This window comes from Sciurus vulgaris, assembly GCF_902686455.1.
Source record: "Sciurus vulgaris genome assembly, chromosome: 1".
Classification (NCBI taxonomy): Eukaryota; Metazoa; Chordata; class Mammalia; order Rodentia; family Sciuridae; genus Sciurus; species Sciurus vulgaris.
The window spans coordinates 123,381,545-123,403,077 of record NC_136461.1 but is presented as its reverse complement, the minus strand read 5'-3'; the positions used below and the strand labels follow the sequence as shown (position 1 = coordinate 123,403,077).

General features: G+C 39.9%; 1 protein-coding gene across 4 annotated transcripts in view; it reads right to left on the bottom strand.

Annotated features, from left to right (window-relative positions):
• Positions 1 to 21,533, bottom strand: part of LOC306659173 (uncharacterized protein C1orf226) — a 332,178-nt gene that overhangs the window by 309,026 nt on the left and 1,619 nt on the right. Inside the window, exons 2-3 of one of the 4 annotated variants that reach the window (XM_079136587.1) lie at positions 14,933 to 15,042; positions 12,682 to 12,774 (exon numbers count right to left, since the gene is read on the bottom strand). The exons of 2 other annotated variants lie outside the window; for them this stretch is intronic. Coding sequence is in view for 1 of the 2 variants with exons in the window: in XM_079136585.1 (XP_078992711.1) it covers positions 14,933 to 14,944 (12 nt within the window). In the remaining variant the exon portion in view is untranslated. The remainder of the gene's footprint in view (positions 1 to 12,681; positions 12,775 to 14,932; positions 15,043 to 21,533) is intronic. One more of the 4 variants, XM_079136585.1, reaches the window with a different exon arrangement.

Sequence of the window (21,533 nt, the reverse complement as noted above, 5' to 3'; positions counted from 1 at the left end):
AACCAAGAGCGAATACACTTTCTTCTCAGCAGCACATGGATCCTTCTCTAAAATAGACCATATATTATGCCACAAAGCTAATGTAAGCAAATACAAGAAGATAGAGACACTACCTTGTATTCTATCAGATCATAATGGTTTGAAGTTAGAAATAAATGAAAGAGTAAAAAACAGAAGCTACTCCAACACCTGGAGATTAAACAATATGCTATTACATGATGAATGGATAACAGAAGATATTAGGAAGGAAATTAAAAAATTCCTAGAGGTAAATGAGAACAAAGAAACATCATATCAAAATCTTTGGGACACTATGAAAGCAGTACTTAGAGGAAAATTTATTTCATGGAGCGCATTCAATAAAAGAAGTAAAAATCAACAAATAAACAACCTAACACTTCAGCTCAAAGCCCTAGAAAAAGAAGAACAGACCAACACCAAAAGTAGTAGAAGACAGGAAATAGTTAAACTCAGAGCTGAAATCAACGAAATTGAAACAAAAGAAACTATACAAAAAATTGACAAAATAAATAGTTGGTTCTTTGAAAAAATAAACAAAATTGATAAACCCTTAGCCACTCTAACAAAGAGAAGACGAGAGAAAACCCAAATAACCAAAATTCGGAATGAACAAGGAAATATCACAACAGACACGATTGAAATACAAAACATAATTAGAAGCTATTTTGAAAATCTATATTCTAACCAAATACAAAATTTCGAAGACATCAACAGGTTTCTAGAGACATATGAATTGCCTAAATTGAGCGAGGAGGACATACAAAATTTAAATAGATCAATTTCAAGTAATGAAGTAGAAGAGGTCATCAAAAGCCTACCAACAAAGAAAAGTCCAGGACCAGACGGGTTCTCAGCTGAGTTCTACAAAATCTTTAAAGAAGAGCTCATTCCAATACTTCTCAAAGTATTCCATGAAATAGAAGAGGAGGGTACCCTCCCAAACTCATTCTATGAAACCAATATTACCTTGATACCCAAGCCAGACAGAGATAAATCGAGGAAAGAAAATTTCAGACCAATATCATTAATGAACATTGACGCAAAAATTCTCAATAAAATTTTAGCAAATCGCATACAAAAATATATTAAAAAGATAGTGCACCACGATCAAGTGGGTTTTATCCCAGGGATGCAAGGTTGGTTCAACATCCGGAAATCAATAAATGTAATTCACCATATCAATAGACTTAAAGTCAAGAACCACATGATTATTTCAATAGATGCAGAAAAAGCATTTGATAAAATACAACACCCCTTCATGCTCAAAACACTAGAAAAAATAGGGATAGTGGGAACATTCCTTAACATTGTAAAGGCCATCTATGCTAAGCCCATGGCTAATATCATTCTAAACGGTGAAAAACTGAAAGCATTCCCCCTAAAAACTGGAACAAGACAGGGATGCCCTCTTTCACCACTCCTATTCAATATCGTTCTTGAGACTCTAGCCAGAGCAATTAGACAGACCAAGGAAATTAAAGGAATACGAATAGGAAAGAAGAACTCAAACTATCCCTATTTGCGGATGATATGATTATATACTTAGAGGAACCAGGAAATTCCACCAGAAAACTGTTAGAACTCATAAGTGAATTCAGTAAAGTGGCAGGTTACAAGATCAATGCTCATAAATCCAATGCATTTTTATACATAAGTGAGGAATCCTGAGAAAGAGAAATTATGAAAACCACCCCATTCACCATAGCATCGAAAAAAATAAAATACTTGGGAATCAATCTCACAAAAGAAGTAAAAGACCTCTACAATGAGAACTACAGAACACTAAAGAAAGAAATCGAAGAAAACCTTAGAAGATGGAAAGATCTCCCATGTTCTTGGATAGGCCGAATTAATATTGTCAAAATGGCCATACTTCCAAAAGTGCTATACAGATTCAATGCAATCCCAATTAAAATTCCAATGACGTACCTTACAGAAATAGAGCAAGCAATCATGAAATTCATCTGGAAGAATAAGAAACCCAGAATAGCTAAAGCAATCCTTAGCAGGAAGAGTGAAACAGGGGGTATTGCAATACCAGATCTTCAACTCTACTACAAAGCAATAGTAACAAAGACGGCATGGTACTGGTACCAAAATAGACAGGTAGATCAATGGTACAGAATAGAGGACACGGACACAAACCCAAATAAATACAACTTTCTAATACTAGACAAAGGGGCCAAAAATATGCAATGGAAAAAAGATAGCCTCTTCAACAAATGGTGCTGGGAGAATTGGAAATCCATATGCAACAGAATGAAACTAAACCCATATCTCTCACCCTGCACAAAACTCAACTCAAAATGGATTAAGGACCTTGGAATCAGACCAGAGACTCTGCAGATTATAGAAGAAAAAGTAGGTCCCGATCTTCAACATGTCGGGCTAGGACCAGACTTCCTCAACAGGACTCCCATAGCACAAGAAATAAAAGCAAGAATCAATAACTGGGATAGATTCAAACTAAAAAGCTTTCTCTCAGCAAAGGAAACTATCAGTAATGTGAAGAAAGAGCCTACAGAGTGGGAGAATATCTTTGCCAATCATACTTCAGATAGAGCACTAATCTCCAGAATCTATAAAGAACTCAAAAAACTCTACATCAAGAATACAAATAATCCAATCGACAAATGGGCTAAGGAAATGAACAGACACTTCACAGAAGAAGATGTACAAACAATCAATAAACATATGAAAAAATGTTCAACATCTCTAGTAATAAGAGAAATGCAAATCAAAACCACCCTAAGATTCCATCTCACCCCAATTAGAATGGCGATTATCAAAAATACAAGCAACAGGTGTTGGCGAGGATGTGGGGAGAAAGGTACACTCATACATTGCTGGTGGGGCTGCAAATTAGTGCAGCCACTCTGGAAAGCAGTGTGGAGATTCCTTAGAAAACTTGGAATGGACCCTCCATTTGACCCAGCTATCCCACTCCTTGGCCTATACCCAAAGGATCTAAAATCAGCATACTACAGAGATACAGCCACATCAATGTTCATAGCTGCTCAATTCACAATAGCCAGACTATGGAACCAACCTAGATGCCCTTCAATTGACGAGTGGATAAAGAAACTGTGGTATATATACACAATGGAATATTACTTAGCCATAAAGAATGACAAAATTATGGCATTTGCAGGCAAATGGATGAAATTGGAGAATATCATGCTAAGTGAGATAAGCCAATCTCAAAAAGACAAGGGACGAATGATATCGCTAATAAGTGGAGGATGACACATAATGGGGGGGAGGGAAGGGTTAGTGTTAGGGTTAGAGTTAGGGTTAGGGAGGGGGGCAAGTATGGAGGAAGAAAGTACTGTATAGAGGGTAAGGAGGGATGGGAGGGGTGGGGGGAAGGGGAAAAAATAACAATGAATCAAACAACATTATTGTATGTGGATTTATGATTACACAAATGGTATGCCTTTGCGCCATGTACAAAGAGAGAGACAACATGTATCCCATTTGTTTACAATAAAATAAAATTAAAAAAAAAAAAAAAAAGAATTAAAAGAAAAAAATTTAAAAAAAAAAAAGAGAAGCTAGGTATGGTCAGCCAGATCCCAATGCATCCTGGCAAGTAGCACTACAGATAGAGGAAAGCTAAAGGAGCCAGGAGGCTTTATCACATATGTCCCAAGAGTGATCTCTAAGGAATCTCAGCTGACTCTTAAGGGTAGATAGGAAAAAGGTCTGTTTTGACCAGCTTGGTCTTAAATATCTGACAGGAGAGTATAGCCTAATCACAGTCCTACATGGATATTTAAAAGGAAAAAACAATTTTTTAAAATATAACTTAAAATGTATACTTGGGTCACCCCTATCAAAAGTAAGTAAAGCTGGAGGCTATGACGGAAGGATTATTGTATGAGAATGCCTAATAGTAATGATCACTAGAGCCAAAAATTTGTCCTGAGTTGAGTCTGATTACATAGACATACAAATCTTCCTAACCTCCTACATTGATGAACTTGATCACTGATAAGTTTATGAGTTATTGTCCTCATGGTTTTCAGAGACTGGTGAAATATTAATTATTTTTGTGCTAATTATTTACAAAAATGTAAAGCTTTGCTGTCTTTATTGTTGTCTTCACATGATCCCTGCCTTATGTATGCCTTGTCCAGTCACCTGTCATCTGCCACTGTGGAACTCTGGACTGCTCTGAAGCTGAATGCCCTTAACTCTCCACACCCTACCTGATAGAGAATAAGGACTTTGGGTTGCTTCCCTCAACTTCACCCCCTCTCAGCAGGAAGCAGTTTGGAGATTTCACCACCCACTTTCCCAAGGAAATGGAACACAGAAATTGACAGTGGGGAAATGTAACAGTGGTCCACTTTATGCTTTGAATATAATCCTTGCTTCTCTGCCACTGCGATTTATTTTTAAAATGGACATGTTTCTTTCTCTTTTTCTCTCCCTGCTCCTCCCTAATCTCTTCCCCTCCCTAATCTCAGAAGAAACAGGATTACCTTTCTTCTCCATCCTAGACAAAGTTATCTGTCCCTGAGTACACACCCACCACAGGAATGAAGTAATCCAAACTTTGGGGATATTACCAGAAGATCTCAGAAATGACTATCTCCCAAATTAACAAGTGAATTACAATGCCAACAGAGAACACAGCCTGAAATGTAGCCTTTGAGTCACTTCTTTAAAAGCCCCCTGTTGATGCTTATAGGCAGAATCACAGTCTTTGGAACAGGAGTTCCCTGTGTTTCACCTTTGCTAGCAAGGAAAAAAAAAAAAAGAGAGAGAGAGAACTATCAAAGCTGGACATAGTAGCTATGCCTACAATCCCAGGAATTCAAAAGACTTGAGGCAGGAGGAAGATTACAAGTTCAAGGTCAGCCTCAGCAACTTAGTGGGACCCTGTCTCAAAAAGGGTGAGTGGGTGCTGGGAATGTAACTCATTGGTAGAGCACCCTGGTTTTAATCCCCAGAACCACCAGGGGAAAAAAAAAAAAAAAGACTATTTTCAAAAGAACCCAATATGTTCTTTAGTACATCAGTGTAGCTGAGGACTGGGTACATGATGAGCTGCTTAGGAAAAGATACAAAGATGAAACAAGCTAATCTACCTTTCAGGGATCTTACCATTCAGATATTAGAGTGTCCTTCAAAATGAAGGGTACTTAAGGTTTTGCCACGTGAGTTGTTGAGTTGTAACAACTCCCTTAGATGCAAGTTCCTTGCAGATAAAGACTAAGTCCATATCTCTTCTACTTCTTACTCTCCTTCCCAAATATGGCCTAGTCATATGAACACAATATATGCTGCTGTAGCCAAGCCTTTCTTTGTTGCCTCTCTCATATCCAATCCTTCATTTCCAAACCCTCCACTGTCATTCTGGTTCAGGTCCTCACATCTGGACTTTAACTTAGGCCTCAGTACTATTTTCTTTCCTCTTCTGCCCATTTGGTACAGGGGATTGAACTGAACCCAGAAGCACTTTACCACTGAGTTACATCCCAGTCCTTCTTATTTATTTATAATTTGAGACAGGTTCTCACTAAGTTGCTGAGGCTGGCCTCAAACCTGTGATCCTCCTGCCTCAGCCTCCCAAGTCATTGGGATTACAGGTGCATACCATGGCACCCAGCTCTCTCAGTGCTCTTTTCTAATTCTGCATCAGCTCTTATTCATTTCTTCTAATACCTTACTTTGAATATGTATTGTCTCCTATAAGCACACATTTTTGTTCCCCACTATTGACAAGATTAAATCACATTTCCTAAACTTGATATTTAAAATCTCCTACGTTATAGATTTTCCTACTTCTCCATTATTTCTCCTTTATTATGTTAGTCAGCTTTGCATTAGTATGACCAAAATACTTGACAAGAATAACTTAAAAGAGGGAAAGCCTTTTTTGATTCAACGTTTCAAAGATTTAGCCCATGGTGGGCCAACTCCACTGCTGTGGGGCCAAGGTGAGGCAGACCATAATGGTGGAAGGGGTAATGGACTGCAAGGAAGATGAACTTTTCCAGGGCATGCCCCCAGTGACTCACCTCCTCCAGCCATATTCCCCCTGCCTAGAGTTACCACCCAGTCAGTCCATTCAAACAAGGATGAACTGATTATGTTACAGCTCTCACAATCCAGTCATTTCACCTCCAAATGTTCTTTGATTAAACACGAGCTCTGGAGGGACACCTCATATCCAAACCAAAGTATTTATGTATGATTTTCTTATTATATGTTTTCTCCTTTACAAACTAGAAAAGCCCTATATATAAACCCTCCTCTCATACCACCCACACCACAGGATTAATCTTTTTCTCGTTTGGCTTACTTCCAAGACTGTCCATTCCATTCTTTACTTACACACATGGTCTCCCCAGTCATTTTCACTCTTGGAAACTCTAGAGGGAAACAAGATCCAATTCTAACCACTACTATCCTAAATTCCAATAGCCTCTCTAAGTCTATCATTGCCCCTCCAAACCCCTGCCACAGGGTTGCTACAGGTATTTTGAAAACTCACAAATCATCCTTTAAAGCATCTATCAGTGGGCATGAGACCCTGGGTTCAATTCCCAGTCCCACAAACACACACACACACACATAAAACCTTCATGGTCCCTTCCAAAGCCACAGACTAAACCACTAACAACAGCTGCCTCAAAAAACTGTCCTGGATCTAGGGGAGAATTAAAGAATATTCAGTGGATAAGCTCTACCCCAGCAGAAGAGTGCATCATGAACATGCTCTACAGATGAAAACTTGCTGGGACATCTTTGGGAGTGAAAAACGAAGATTCGTTTCAGCATCATAAAGTCTTGGTCTGATCTTATCCCAGAAATGGATATAGAATGACCTTGGACAAGTCACTTGATTTGAAGAAGCCTCAGAAGCCACACCTACAAAAGAGGAAAATATAATGTCTATCATGCAGCACAGTTGGAAGAACTAAATCAGAAAGTTTATGAAACACCTAGAATACCCAGCTCATAGTATGTGCTCAATACATAATATCATATGCCAGCTGAGCACAGTGGTGCATGCCTATAATCTCAGTAATTCAGGAGGCTGAAGCAGGAAGGTTGCAAGTAGGCCAGTCTTGGCAACTGAGTGAAATCCTGTCTTGAAATAAAAAACATAAAACGGGTTAGGGATGTAGTCCAGTGGTAGAGCACCCCTGAGTTCAATCCCCAGTACAAAAAAAAAAAAAAAAAAAAAAAAAAAATTCATGTGCCTATCTTTCCATGTGCCAATATCTTCCCAGTTAGCCTGAGTCTCTTCAAATCACCATCTTGTCTCATTACTCTATGACTTTCAATACCAATCATTGTGCCCAAAACATAATAGCACAATAAATGCTTCCTACAGGATGGAATCCATTTCTGCACTTGCATTTAGGAATACAGATTAAGAAGTCCAAAAAGGCAAAATAGAGGGGGGAAAAAAATCTTAAAAAAAAAAAAAAAAAAAAAAAAAAAAAAAAAAAAAAAAAAACAGGCAAGAAGAAAGTGAACATAAGTGAAAACAGGCTCTATGAAGGAGTAAGCTATGACTCATAAAGACCATCACCTGGAAAGGACGTAGGTCCTCTTGGTCTTCCCACCAACACTCTCTTTGCCTGCTCCAGTGTTTTCACCCTGATTCTGAAATGTTCCTGCTTGATTTGATTTGATTTGATTTATTAGAATCACCAGGGAGTTTTCAGAACTCTGTGTGGGGAACTCCCAACTCCATGAAGATAGAATAAATATATTTTTGCTCATTCCTGCACTAAATACAACCCTAAACTCCAGACATTTTATATATATGATAAGTACAAGAGAATCTGAAAGAAAGAAGGAAGTCCAGCTGGGGACCTCTGCACCCAGGGGACAACATATGGAAGTGAGTTCCCTGGGTTTTCTTTTGGCCTTACATATCCTAGACTATCTAGCAGAGAAGCCAGAGACCCAGAAAGCCAACAGACACAGACCAAAACAAGTCCAAAAAAGGCCTTCCCCTGCAGCAAAGGGGCAGCCCAGCATGGCAGAAAACTTTTAGACAACAGCTCTACTGTTGTCAGCCAAGAGCCATAAAAAAACTGTGGCCTCAGCTCCACTGACCATGTAGGGAAACTAGACTCCTGCCCTCATCAGGCCACAATGAGATGCTCCAACCTCACCTCCTTCCTGGTGGTGTCAGAGAAGGCCAACTGGGAAGCTGGAATATCCACCCCCATTTGGCAATAAAGAGGCCTCCACCCCTCTCCTTGCTGAGGTTCCAGAAGAGGCCCAATGGAGAATCCAGAACTTTCACTACCACCCAGTGGTAATAAGGCCACAGTGCCAGTAGCAGCCATGTGGGGAACAGAAACAAGGTACCCCTGCTCCCTAAAACCAGGGCAGTATTAGCTGAGAACTGGAGGATAACCTAGATTTCCACCCCAACCTGGTAACAATAAGTCAGGGAACCCATGTTCTCCCCCACCAGCTCTTTGGCACAATAGTCTTGCTAGAAGAGCTAATAAAATTTGGTCTCAGGTGCAGGAGGGCACACCTGTAAACTCAGTAGCTAAGGAGGCTGAGGCAGAAGGATCCCAAGTTCAAATTCAGCCTGGGCAACTCAGCAAGACCATGTTTCAAAATTTTAAAAATAATAAATTAATCTGGGTTCAGTGGTAGAGTGCTCCTGGGTTCAATCCTCAGTACAAGAAAGAAAGAAAAAAAAAATCGGTCTCATACCATAATGCCCAAAATGTCCAGGATTCAATTTAAAAAAAAAAATTCATCATTCCAAGAACCAGCAAAATCTCAACACAAATGAGAAAAGATAACCAACAGATGTCAATTCAATGTCAAAATAACAACTATTAGAATTACCTGAAAGATTTGAAAGCAGTCCTCGTAAAAATGCTTCATGAGTTATTATGAATATTCTTAAAACAAATGAAAAAATGTAAAGTCTCAGGAAAGAAACAGGAGATATAAAGGTCACAATGCCCAGGCTATAGCCTATATTAATTTTAACAAAATCATTACAAGTACTCACCAGTGTTAGTCAGCTTTCTGTCACTATGGCAAAATACCTGAGATAATAAATTTAAAAGAAAGAAAGGTTTATTTGGTTTATGGTTTCAGAGCTTTCAGTCCATGGTCACTTGGCTCTGTTGCTTTTTATCTGTGGCAGCTCAGTACAACATAACAGGAGCATGTTGCAGAGGAGGCCTGTTCACCTTATTACAGTCAGGAAACAAAAAGAGACAGGAAGGGTCCCAATATTCCCCTCAAGGGCACACTCCCAGTGACATAACTTCATTCCCCTGAATGTTTAGGAGGCCCCACCTCCTAAACATTCCACCACCTGCTAACAGTGCTACAGGCTGGGAACCAGGACTTCATCATGTGGGTCTTTGGGAAAAACATTTAAGACCCAAACTAGCATTAGCCATCAGTGGTGTTCTGTGGTTTTGGTACTAAGGATTAATTCCAGGGGTGCTCAACCATTGAGTTATACCCCAGCCCTTTTTAGGAGTACAGAGGAAAAAGTTCAGCAAAGCATAACACTCCCGAGGAAGGAAGGGCTTGCCAAAGCTGCCCATTCTCTAGCTCTTCCATTACTCAAGAACGTTCACTCCTATATCTAGACACCATCAACACGTCCACCGTAAATGTCTTTTCAGGTGGCCCATTGCCGCTTGGTAGAACAGACTAGTCCCTGGGTCACAAACATCAGTAGGAAGAGCTAAAACCATCACCTTTAACAGACCATTCACCCTTAAGTCAACCTAGAAAGATATGCCTTATTGTCCTCATCTGCAAAACTGGAATACTAACACTCACTCTCAAAGGACCAATGGAAAGATCAGCTAATAGATGTAAAATACTAAAAACAATGCACAGAGTGTACTTAGCTCTTGGTATTTTGAAAGAGTTACAGCACAGGAGTTAAGAATGGACGCCCTGACCCAGACTGCCTGGGGTTTGACTCTGGGATCTAGTCATTACCAGATATGGACTCTGAGCAAATTATTCTGCCTTAACTTCCCCACCTGCAAAACTCAGATAAAGACAGTACCTTAACTCAAATGGTTATTGGCAGAATTCAACTAATCCTTTCAAGGAAAATCTTGCCATAGTGCCTGGAATATATTAAGTACTTTTTAAATGGCGTGATTACTTTGTGTTTTTGTTTAGTTGGTTTGTTTTTTGTGTTTTTGTTTATGTTTGTTTATTTTTGGTACTAGGGATTGAACCCAGGGGTGCTTAATCACTAAGCCACATCCCCAGCCCTTTTTATATTTTATTTTGAGACAGGGTTTCACTAAACTGCTTAGTGCCTTGCTAAGTTGTTGAGGCTGGCTTTGAACTCACCATCCTTTTTCAGCCTCCCAAGTTGCTAGGATTAGAGGCATATGCCACCATACCCAGCAAAATGGCATGATTGTTATGTTAGCTTTCTAGGATATGATATGTTAGCTTTCAGGGTAGGTACATGGGGAGTCCCTTCAGCCTTTCAGGGGCTTGTAGCCTGACTAGAAAGGAAAGAAATGCACACACAGAACCATCATGGAAGAACAGCACAGAACAGGCAACACATAATTCCACATGCATGTGAACAGCATTTCTCTCTAAGGCATTCTCCTCCCCATCTCCTCCTATCTCCCCAAGGCACACACACACAGAGGCTACAGAATGCAGAATGTTCTAAATATAAGGTGCAATGGATAGCAAGCATCCCCTTCTTGACCACTCCCTCACTCCCAAGGGCCCCTTGGTAGGGATTCCCAGTCTCATTCAACACTCAAGGCTGTTCATTTCCCAGGCACACTGGTGCACACGTGTAATCCCAGCTACTCAGGAGGCTGAGGCAAGAGGACTGCAAGTTCGAGGCCAGCCTGAATAGTTTAGCAAGAACCTGTCTTAAAAAAAAAAAAAAAAAAAAGCTTTTAAAGAGCTAGGGATGTACTTCAGTGGTAGAGCACTTGCTTAGTCTGGGTGCGTCCCTGGGTTCAATTCGTAGTATTGCAAAATAAATAAGTAGAAGGTAGCTACTGTTGTCGGCTCTCACAGATAGACTTTAAGAATATAGATACGAAAGTCTCACTGCAGAAAACCAACTGGGTTACATGTAGTAGGAGCAAATAGAGGATTCTAGAATGTTCCAGCACTCTATGAACACTGACCTTGCTGGAAGTGCCTTTTAAAATAACTTTAAAGCCAGCTGCACCAATACTTAAACACAAACATGATGCTGAACAGAAAAATTGAAAAGGGAAATGTAAGCAGCACAAGGTATTAATTAATCCCATGATGCAAGATTCCTTCTGCTTAGCTTACCCTGCTTAAAGAAATATTTATCCAAGAAATTCAGACAAGACATGTGAAGACAGACGACAAACTATACTTTAAGATTCTCTGATTTTTAATCCTAACAAGGATTAAAGGCTGGAACAAATGTAATTGGGGCATGCACCAGAACATAGTTAACCCCTTTTTATTCCATTCTAAGGAGGCTGACAACTATTTTAAGATCAGAAAATAGTCATGCTGTCTGATTTGCAACTTTGGGAATCAGAGTAATGCTGCAGCTAGATTTTTTAAGCAGGCATGTATAATGAAGATAATGTACTACCAGACTTCTGACATATAAAAAAAAACACTGTGTATGACTGTTCTGTAAATTAAAACCAAACACAGATGAAACAAAGTACAATTTGTAAAACTTAATAACAACAATAAAAATAGCAGCCCACTCTGCACCAGGCACTGTGCTATGCCATTTACAGGGATAACTCATTGAATCCTCTCATTAACCTTAGAAAGTATGCAAAGTTTGTAACCTATTTTTCAAATGAGATTGCTATAGGAGAAATTTAAAGTAATTCACACAAGGTTACATAGCACATAAGGGACAGAGCCAGAATTTGAACCCAAATACAGTGTGGTCCCTGAATTCATGCTATGCTATGCTGCCAAATTCATGTCATAAAAATTATAGAACAGTCAGGTACAGTGGCTCATGCCTGTAATCCCAGCAACATGGGAAGCTAAGGCAGGAGAATTCCAAGTTCAAGGCCAGCCTGGTCAACAAAGCCAAGTCCTGTGTCAAAACTAAAAAATTAAAAAGGGTTGGGGATATAGCTCAGTGGTAGAGCACTTGCATACCATGAGTGAGGCCCTGGGTTCAATCCCCTGTACCATGTTTTTTAAAAAGGTATGGCCAGGCATGGTGGCACATTCCTGTAATCCTGGTGGCACAGAAGGCTAAGGCAGGAAGTTCACAAGTTCAAAATCAACAAATTAGCGAGGCCCTAAGCAAATTTAGCAAGACCCTGTCTCAAAATATAAAATAAAAAGGGCTGGGGATGTGGTTCAGTGGTTGAGTGCCTCTGGGTTCAATCCCTGGCACCAAAAAGAAAAGGGGGGATGGGAGCATGGCAGGGCTGAGGATGTAGCTTAGTGGTAAAGATCCCCTGGGCTTTATAAAATAGAAAGTTAAAGAAAATAAGCAATTAATTAGAAAAAAGCATCAATTCATTAATAAGAATGCAACAGGTTGAAAAGAGGTTTTTCCATAAGTGACAATTAATAAATGACAATTACCTACTCCTGAAATTGGTCAAAGGCTCTAAACTCAGATTCTAATTCCATTGGACATTCATCACTGGAATTTCATTTAATTTAGGAAGAAACACTTACTCAGCACTTCCATTGGAAGGAAGTGGCACTCCGTGAGGTGGGGATAGAGATATATCAGACACATGGTAGCAGAGTGCCTCAGGTCACCAGAAACTAAGAGTTGCAGGAGAAAAATAAGAGAAATGGTCAGGAGAAGACTGGAGTCAACTGAGGCATCTCCCACTATGGGTGACCTAGGGAGGCTCTGGCCATTCTTACAGGGAACATTTTAGAAATTATATTCATTAATTCAAAATATGTTTTCTGGGCTGGTGGCAAAGCTCAGTGGTATAGCACTTGCCCAGCATGCACAAGGCCCTGGGCTCGATTCTCAACTACAAGGAAAAAAAAAAAAAAAAAAAGCAAAATAAATTTTCTATATGCAAGGCACTCCATTCAGAACCTCAAAAGACACAAGGGGGTGGAAAGACACAGACCCCAATAATGACTACATAGGGATGTAAACTAGAAAGAGCCAAGCAGCTCTAATACAAGTAGAGTTTGGTTAATCCCTCTAATTTAGGGGAGGGACTAGTAATATTCACTTCCTGAGTGATGTGAACTGGGTGGGAAATTTCACAGAAGGTTAAAGGAATGGTGAGCACTCCAGAAGGATTAAATAATTGTTCAACAACAGAAAGCCTTCAATGTCATGCTAAGAATTTTGAAACCAATCTAACAGGCTTAGAAACTTTTGCAGTTTTGAGTGGAAAGATAACATAACTCTTTTTGAGGAAAATTATTAGAGCAAAAGTTCACAGAATGAGGGCTGGGGTTGTGGCTCAGTGGTGGAATACTTGCCTGGCATGTGTGAGGCCCTGGGTTCAATCCTCAGCACCACATATAAATTAATTAATTAAATGAAAGTCCATCAACAACTGAAAAAAAAAAAAAGTTTATAGAAAGAAAGGGATCAGAGAAAAACTGGAGGCCTTCAGTTGAATACTTCACTGAAATGAATTTGAGCAGTTCTCCAAAATGTCAGACCTGCATACCCACGAAGATGGTGGGGTGGTTAAAAGAAGGATAAAGTCAGAGAAACAACTTGATTTCCAGCTTGTTGAGTGATGATATCAGCAACAGGTCAGGGTAACCAGCTAACAGATAACACAAGAGGTGAGGATGGATGTGACCCAAAGGAGGAGGTCAAAAGGGGGAGAAAGAGAAGCAGGCACCAAAGCAAAGCAGGCACAGTTAAGAGTGGTAGGGCCTGGCCACCCACAAGCAGGTGAAGAGAGCTGAATCACAGGACAGGATGCTCAGAAAGAAAAAACAAAAAGGATGAGGACAGAGAAGGGTGAGAACAGAACAATTTCCATATGGCAGTTAGGACAGAAGTCAGCAGGACTCACTCAAGGGACTAAATATCAAGAAGCTGCAGAAGGAAAACCATGGTCTTAAGAGGCTCCACTGTAAAAGGAAGAGAGACAATACATTAGTTAAAGAAAGAATCAAGGAAATGAGACTTTTCAGAGAGGGAAGTCCACAGCACATTTTTGGGCAAAAAGGAGTGAGCCAGTAAGAAGGAAGATGTAACCATGCCATGGTGGGTGGAGCAGGGTGGTGGATTAAGCCAATTAACAGAACAAAGACAGGTTAGCATGGGATGGAGGGCCAATAAATCTTAAAAAGAATGATGAGTCACCAACCTGATGGAGAAGGCCTGTATTCCCAGCTACTCAGGAGGCTGAGGCCAGGAGGATCCCAAGTTCGAGACTCTTGGTGAGACTTTTGGTCTTCAAAATAAAAAACACCAGGGGCCACAGATGTAGCTAAGTGGTAGAGCACCCCTGGGTTCAACCCCCAGTAATACAAAAGGAATAACAAAAAAAAAAAAAAAATAAGTGGGGGGAAGAATTAGGTTTCATCCAATTTATAAACCTCTGTAATTTTTTTTTAAAGATTTTTTTTTTTTATGTAATTGGGGATTGAACTCAGGACCTTGTACATGCTAGGCAAGTGCTCTAGCACTGTGCTCCATTCCCAGCCATTTTTGGTTCTTCTGTGTTTCTTTTTTTTTTTTTTTTTTTTTTTGAGTAGGGTTCTCACTAAATTACCAGAGTGGCATTCAATTTGTGATTCTCCTGTATCAGCCTATGGAGTAGCCAGGATTACAGGTGTGTGGCTAAAACCTTTGTATTTCAAAGAACAATATCAAGAAAATGAAAAGACAATTCAGAGAATAGGTAAAAAATATTTGTAAATCCATATAAAGGATTTGAAGCCAGAATATATAAAGAACTCTCAGAACTCGACAATAAAGGATCCTGACCTTGTGGTACATCCTGTAATCCAAGCAGCTCAAGAGGATAAGGCAGGAAGATCACAAGTTCAAAGCCGGCCTCAGCAAGTTAGCAGGGCCCTAAGCAACCTAGTGAGACTCTGTCTCAAAATAAAAAATAAAAAGGACTAGGATGTGGCTCAGGGATTAAGGGTCCCTGGGTTCAATCTCTGGAACCAAAAATAATAATAATAATAATAATAATAAAAATGATGATAATAATAGACAATCCAATTTTTAAATGTCCAAGGGATATGAACAGACATAAAAGAGACTCAAATGGCCAATAAAATACATGAAAAGACTTTTTATCTGATTATTCAACATAAAAATGCAAATCAAAACCATAGTAAGATACCACTTCACACCTATGAGTTCAGCTAGAATAAAAACCTAAGATAATAAGTGTTGGTGAGGATGTGGAAAAATCACATGGCTAATGGAAAACTAAAATGATGCAGCCACATTGGAAAAGAACTTAGCTGTTCCACAAATGGTTAAAAATAGTTACCATTGGTTATAACCCAGCAATTTCACTCCTTAAGCACCCAGGAGAAATGAAAACATATATCTGCACAAACACTTGTACGGTGATATTTATAGAATTATTGACAGTAGTCCAAAAAATGGAAGCAATCAAAATATCATGCACTGATTAAATGTTTTACAACTATACAATGGAATATCATACAGTCGTAAAAAGGTACAAAGTACTGACACATACTTTGGAAGGTTTGGATGAACCTTCAAACATTATACTAGGTGAAAGAAGTCAAACACAAAAGACCACATACTTCACGATTATATTTATGTGAAATGTCCAAAATAGGCAAATCTAGAAACAGAAAGAAAATTAGTGGTTGCTTAGGACCAAGGTGGAAAGGAATACTAAGGAGTGACAGCTAAAGAATATGGGGGGGTGGGGGAGTTGTTTTGTTTTGTTTTGATTTTTGCAGTAGAGGGAATTAAGGGACAATCTGTCATTGAGCTACATCCCCAGCCCTTTTTATCTTTTGCCCAGGGTGGCCTGGAGCTTGAGATCCTCCTGCTTCAGCCACCTGAGTCACTGGGATTACAGGTGTACACCACTGTACTCAGTCAGGATTTCTTTTTGAGATGATAAAAATGTTCTAAAATTGATTGGGGTGATGACTGCATACATCTGTGAATAAAGTAAAATCCAATGAATTACATATTTTAAATGGGTAAATTATATATCTGAATTATACCTCAATAAGGGTATTAGAAAGGAGAAAGGGCAGGAGGGAGGAAGTTCTTTTTCCAAAAACAGGAAGGAAGAAGCAAAGTAGTAGGGCTCCAGTTTGCAGTGTAGGGCAGGAAAGTGGAAAGGAAGTAAAAGGTCCAGACAAGGTCACAGACTGCTCAAAACAGCAGGATAAGGACATTATAAAGATCACTGAGAAGTTAAAGACAGCCTCTAGGCAATAAAACTGAGGAGTAGGCAGGTAATTATAGACAAAGAAAGCACGGGAGTTCTTCAAGTTCTTCGAAGTAGCAGCATTATGAGTAAGCAATAATAAACAGAGTCAAGTCTGATTAGGTTTCTGGATATAGATGACTGGCAAAGGGCATCATTACATGTGGCTGCATGATTCTGACCACTAAAAAGGACTGGGACATTGTAAGTAAACGATCCATGACTGAATGAAATGTATGACTAAGGGAGACATAGATTTCTTCATGAAATCCTGAGATATCAGCTATAGAGGAAAACTCTGAGATACCTGAGAACAATGTATAAGATATGAGAGCAATGTAGAGATAAATAAAAATAAGTGCCCTAAAAAGCCTACATTAAATGGGGCTGAGAGCATAGCTCAGTGGTGGAACAGTTGTCCACCAAGCACAAGGCCCTGGCTGTGATTCCCCTGCAGCCGCACATTTAAAAATGCTGGGCTGAGTGGTGTATATGCCTGTAATCCCAGCAACTGAGGAGGCTGAGGCAGGAGGATTGCAAATTCAAGGCCAGCCTGAGCAATTAAAGAACTTAGCAAGACTCTGTCTCAAAATAAAAAAGGTCTGGGGATGGGACTAGGTGGTTAAACACTTCTGGGTTCAGTCCCCAGTACCAAAAATAACAATAATAATAATAATAACAGGTGTTGTCTTTGAAACTAATTGTCTCTTTTATTGAGGACTGGGGTGTATCTAAGTGGTAGAGCACTTGCTTAGCAGGCAGGGGGCCCTGGGCTTCAATTCCCAGGACCACTAAACATTTAAAAATAAACAAAAGTGATATGAACAGAAGATAAAAATGTGTTTTCAAAGTATCTGGACCAATATAAGAAAGTGAAATGAATCTCCACTTTTAATGATGCCATCAAGCCCCTCATCTGAATTGCTACTAATCTAGACAGGACTCTTAATCTGGGTGAAGGGAGGAAGGGATGAAGCATAAATATTCAGAGTATAGTGGAGTGGCTTCTGAGAACTCTTTACCATGCCCTGAAGCTCAGGTGACTCAGGGACATCCCATTTATGGTGAGTGAACACACACAGCATCTTTAACTGCAAGCCCTTGTGCCACTGTGTTCAACAGGCATCCATCCGTGGGCAGCCTGCCATGTGGGTTATTAGAACCTCTAAGTCCACATCATGGAGACCATCAACCAGTGAAGCCATTTAGCAAGGAGGGAAATATGGCCAGAGAATTCAGTTCTGATCAGACCAAGTACTCACAAACCTCAAAATCACTCAGTTATATATATATTGCTTTCAGACTTTTTAAAATAGGTTAACTTCTTCCACCTGTCAAATAATTTTTACTGCCAACTATGTATGTACCTATATTTGGGACCTGGGGGACAGGAGATACAGAGAAGCATGAGACAAGGTCCTCAAAAAACATTTTATATCACAGGAGAAGATATGTGCAGAGAGGAAAGAACATAAAGTTTTGTGGTAGACAGAGGGATCCAAAGATGACTTCAACAATAGCTCATCCCAGGTACAATTTTGTAATGTGACCTTGACGCTGCCTCATCAAGAAGTAGATTGTTCCTCTTCCCTTATGGCTTGTTTTGATCAACAGAATGTATCAGAAGTGCTCCCGTATAACTCAAAAGACCAACCCTAAGAGCTTCATCCTTCCTGCTTAACTCAGGAGAGTCAATGGCCAAACAAATCACCTCTAGGCTGTGAGGAAATCCCAGTGAGCCAGTTGGAGACAGACACGTGGAGGGTCACTAAGGGACACTAGCCATATAAGCAAAGCCTTCTAGAACTTTCTGGCCCAGAAACAGGAAAACACAGCTAAGGGAAAGATCACTACATACAACAGAAGAACAGCCCGGCCAAGCCCTGCCTAAGTTCTTGACCCACAAATCATGAGCAAACTAAAGAGTTGTCAATTTAAGCCACTGGCTTGAGGTAGTTTGTTCTACAGTGTTAGATAACTGAAACAAAATTGAAGCCACAAAACAAAAGAGTCCTGATGATGTTATTATGTAGCTATGTGATCTTAGGTCAATGGCATCCCCTCTGGACCTCATTTTTCCTCATCTGTAAAATGAGGAGGTTGCACCAGATGAGCTAAGGTGCTTCACAGTTCTGATAGTCTGAATCAGTCATGTGGATATCAGTGAACAGCCCAAGCAATGAGTGCTAGGAATTCAGAGGGAGAAACTGCTTTAGGATCAAAGTCACTACTTCAGATGCAGGAAAGAGAGCTATAAACCAGGAGTCAAAAGCCCTGCAAATGAGGCAGCAACTATAACAATGCAGGCACATAGCACTCAATACAAATTCATCATTATCTGATACTTATCATTTCTGTGACCCTGGACAAGTTCATCTCTCTGATCCCCAATTTTTTCATCTGAAAAAAAAATTGAGATAAAATATTCCTGCTTCTATAAGTGAAAACATCTTTATATGTGAAAGCTACATACAAATCAATAATCATCTAGAAATATAACGATAGTATTAATACTTTTATTATTCTTTGTACCATTGTCTTTAGAAACCTCTTTCTCACCAAGCAAACAGAGACAGCCAGTTGATGGCACTGGCCACCAAGAAAGTATATCAAGAGATCAAGGGACAGGTTCTGAGGGGCCACAAAATTTCAGACATGTGAGATTTGACCACCCATCAGCAATGGTCAGGGAGCAGGTACTGAACACAGTACCCTGGTATCCCTTACAAGCAGCTCTTAGCCCAAGGGGAAATCTGGAAACAGCCCAGCATTAAAAGTGTGAATAATTGCCTAGTATGGAGGTACACATCTGTAATCTCAGTAATTCAGGAGGCTGAAGCAGGAGGATCATAGTTGAAAAAGCCAACCTCGGCAACTTAGTGGGGCCCTAAGAAACTTAGCAAGATCTTGTCTCAAAATAAAAAGGACTAGGAATGTAGCTCAGTTAAAGGTGTCCCTGGGTTCGACCCCAGTACCATTAAAAAAAAAAAGTGTGAATAATTGTACATAATTTCCTACATGGGAATCCTAGAGAGCAGCAACCTGAGAATACTGCTCCAGAGAGCTATGAATCAAACCACTGCCCAGCATTTATGGAGTGAGTACTCCATAAAATCATTGAATAAGCAAGCACTGGATTTAGGAGTCTGAAGTCAAAGCTCCAAGTTTAAACCCTAGCTTTGTCACACACAACTATGAACAATAAGAGAGGCAATAACCTTCCTGAGACTATATCTGGAGTTATAACAGACATGGAAATTCATCTCATAGAAAAGTGAATGAGAATTAAATGAAGTATTGCAGGTGAAAAACGGAGGATTCTGCTTAATTAGTACATACATGGGTATTTTTTTTATAAGTGCACAGAACCCTAACCCTTTCAGTCTTAGCTGGATACAGTGGTGCAAATCTGTAATCCCAGCAACCCAAGAAGCTGAGCTAGGAGGATCACAAATTCAAAGCCAAATTGGGAAACTCAGAGAGAATGTGTCTCAAAAGAAAAAGAAAAAGGGCTGGGGACATAGCTCAGTAGTACAGTGCCCTAGGTCCAATCTCAATACCAAAAAAAAAAAAAAAAATTGTTTTTAATAAAAAAAAAAAAAAAAGAACTTTTCAGTCTCTGCAGACCCCAGAAAATAAGAGGCATACATCCAAACAATCACTTCATCCAATGTTGATTCTGAAAAATTGCCAACTCTTGTAAGAGGAAGCCTTGGGCTCATTTTCCAAGGGTACCTGACAAGGCAATAATACATTTGTACTTTACAGCCTGTGTTTTCCCACAGCAAGGGAAGAGTGTTGTGTGGATTCAACTCTGAAATCCCAGTTATTGTGCAATTTCACGGACACTCTTCTGTAGGGATGTGGAAACCAGCCAGAAGAAGCACTTACCAGGTGCATGTGAGACAGAAAAGCTTCAGCTTCCACCTCTACTCAGGTCTTGACTAACACAGTGAGTATGCCAGTGAATTACAGAGAGCTGGAAGTTAGGACCCCAAGTCCTCAAAGTCAGCCTTTGCCCAAGGAAGCTCCACCACTGCCTGTACTGTGTGCCCTTGTCATTTCTTCTCTACCTCACCCCTCGCAAAGCAGAATCACTGGTCCCCATGCCTCTGCATTGGAAACACGGCTTAGATCAACTATATGCCTACTCTTAATGACCACCACCATCTGTGAATGCAGGGAAGTTACTATAGGAACTACATCACACAGCCTCCAGACATTTGCTTAGGAAAGAAACTGTATGTTTGGTGCTGGAAAAGAGAGAAAAGGATCCAGCAAGTTTGAGGCAAGCACCAAGTTCAGTATTTCTCAAAGTCTGGTTGCAATCACATTAATCTTGTTAAAGGTTCACATTTCTGAGCTCCCCCTAGATATATCATGGCAAGAATTGGACTTTTAATACTCTGTGCACACCAAGTTTTAACACCTATTTGAGACCAAATACAGAGGACAGTAAGGAAAGAATAAAAAGACTTAAAGACACTGTAAGTGTGATCTCCGTTCTTATACCCATTCTTACAAAACAGAGCACTGGTGAATCAAACAAAATAAAAGCCAATTTCCCAGTTTATGTGTTTCCGCTTGTGTAAAAAAATTAAATCATTATGATGATGAAAACTTTAACATAAAAAACCTGTTCACCAACTGGGCTTGGTCACACATGCCTCTAATTCCAGCTACATGGGAGGCTAAAACAGGAGGATAGAAAATTTGAGGTAAGCCAGGCACAGTGGCACACACTTGAAATTCCAGCAGCTCAGGTGCCTGTGGCAAGAGGATTGCAAGTTCAAAGACAGCCTCAGCAACTTAGTGAGGCCCTAAGAAACTCAATGAGACCTTGTCTCTAAGCAAAATATTAAAAAAAGGTCTGGGGATGTGGCTAACCCCCAGAGTAAGTACCCCTGGGTTCAATACCAGTAGTAAAAAAAAAAAAAAAAAAAAAAAAAAAGGGAAGGAAGGAAAGAAAGAAGAAAACAAAAAAGTTTGAGGTAAGTCTGGACAACTTGGCAAGACCCTGTCTCAAAAAGACCTGGTGATGTGACGCAGAAGTGAAGAGTGTTCCTAGAATGCTTGAAACCTTGGGTTCAATCCCCAGTAAAACAAAATAAAAATGCTCACCAAACCAGCAAGCCACAACAAAAATTAACCCAA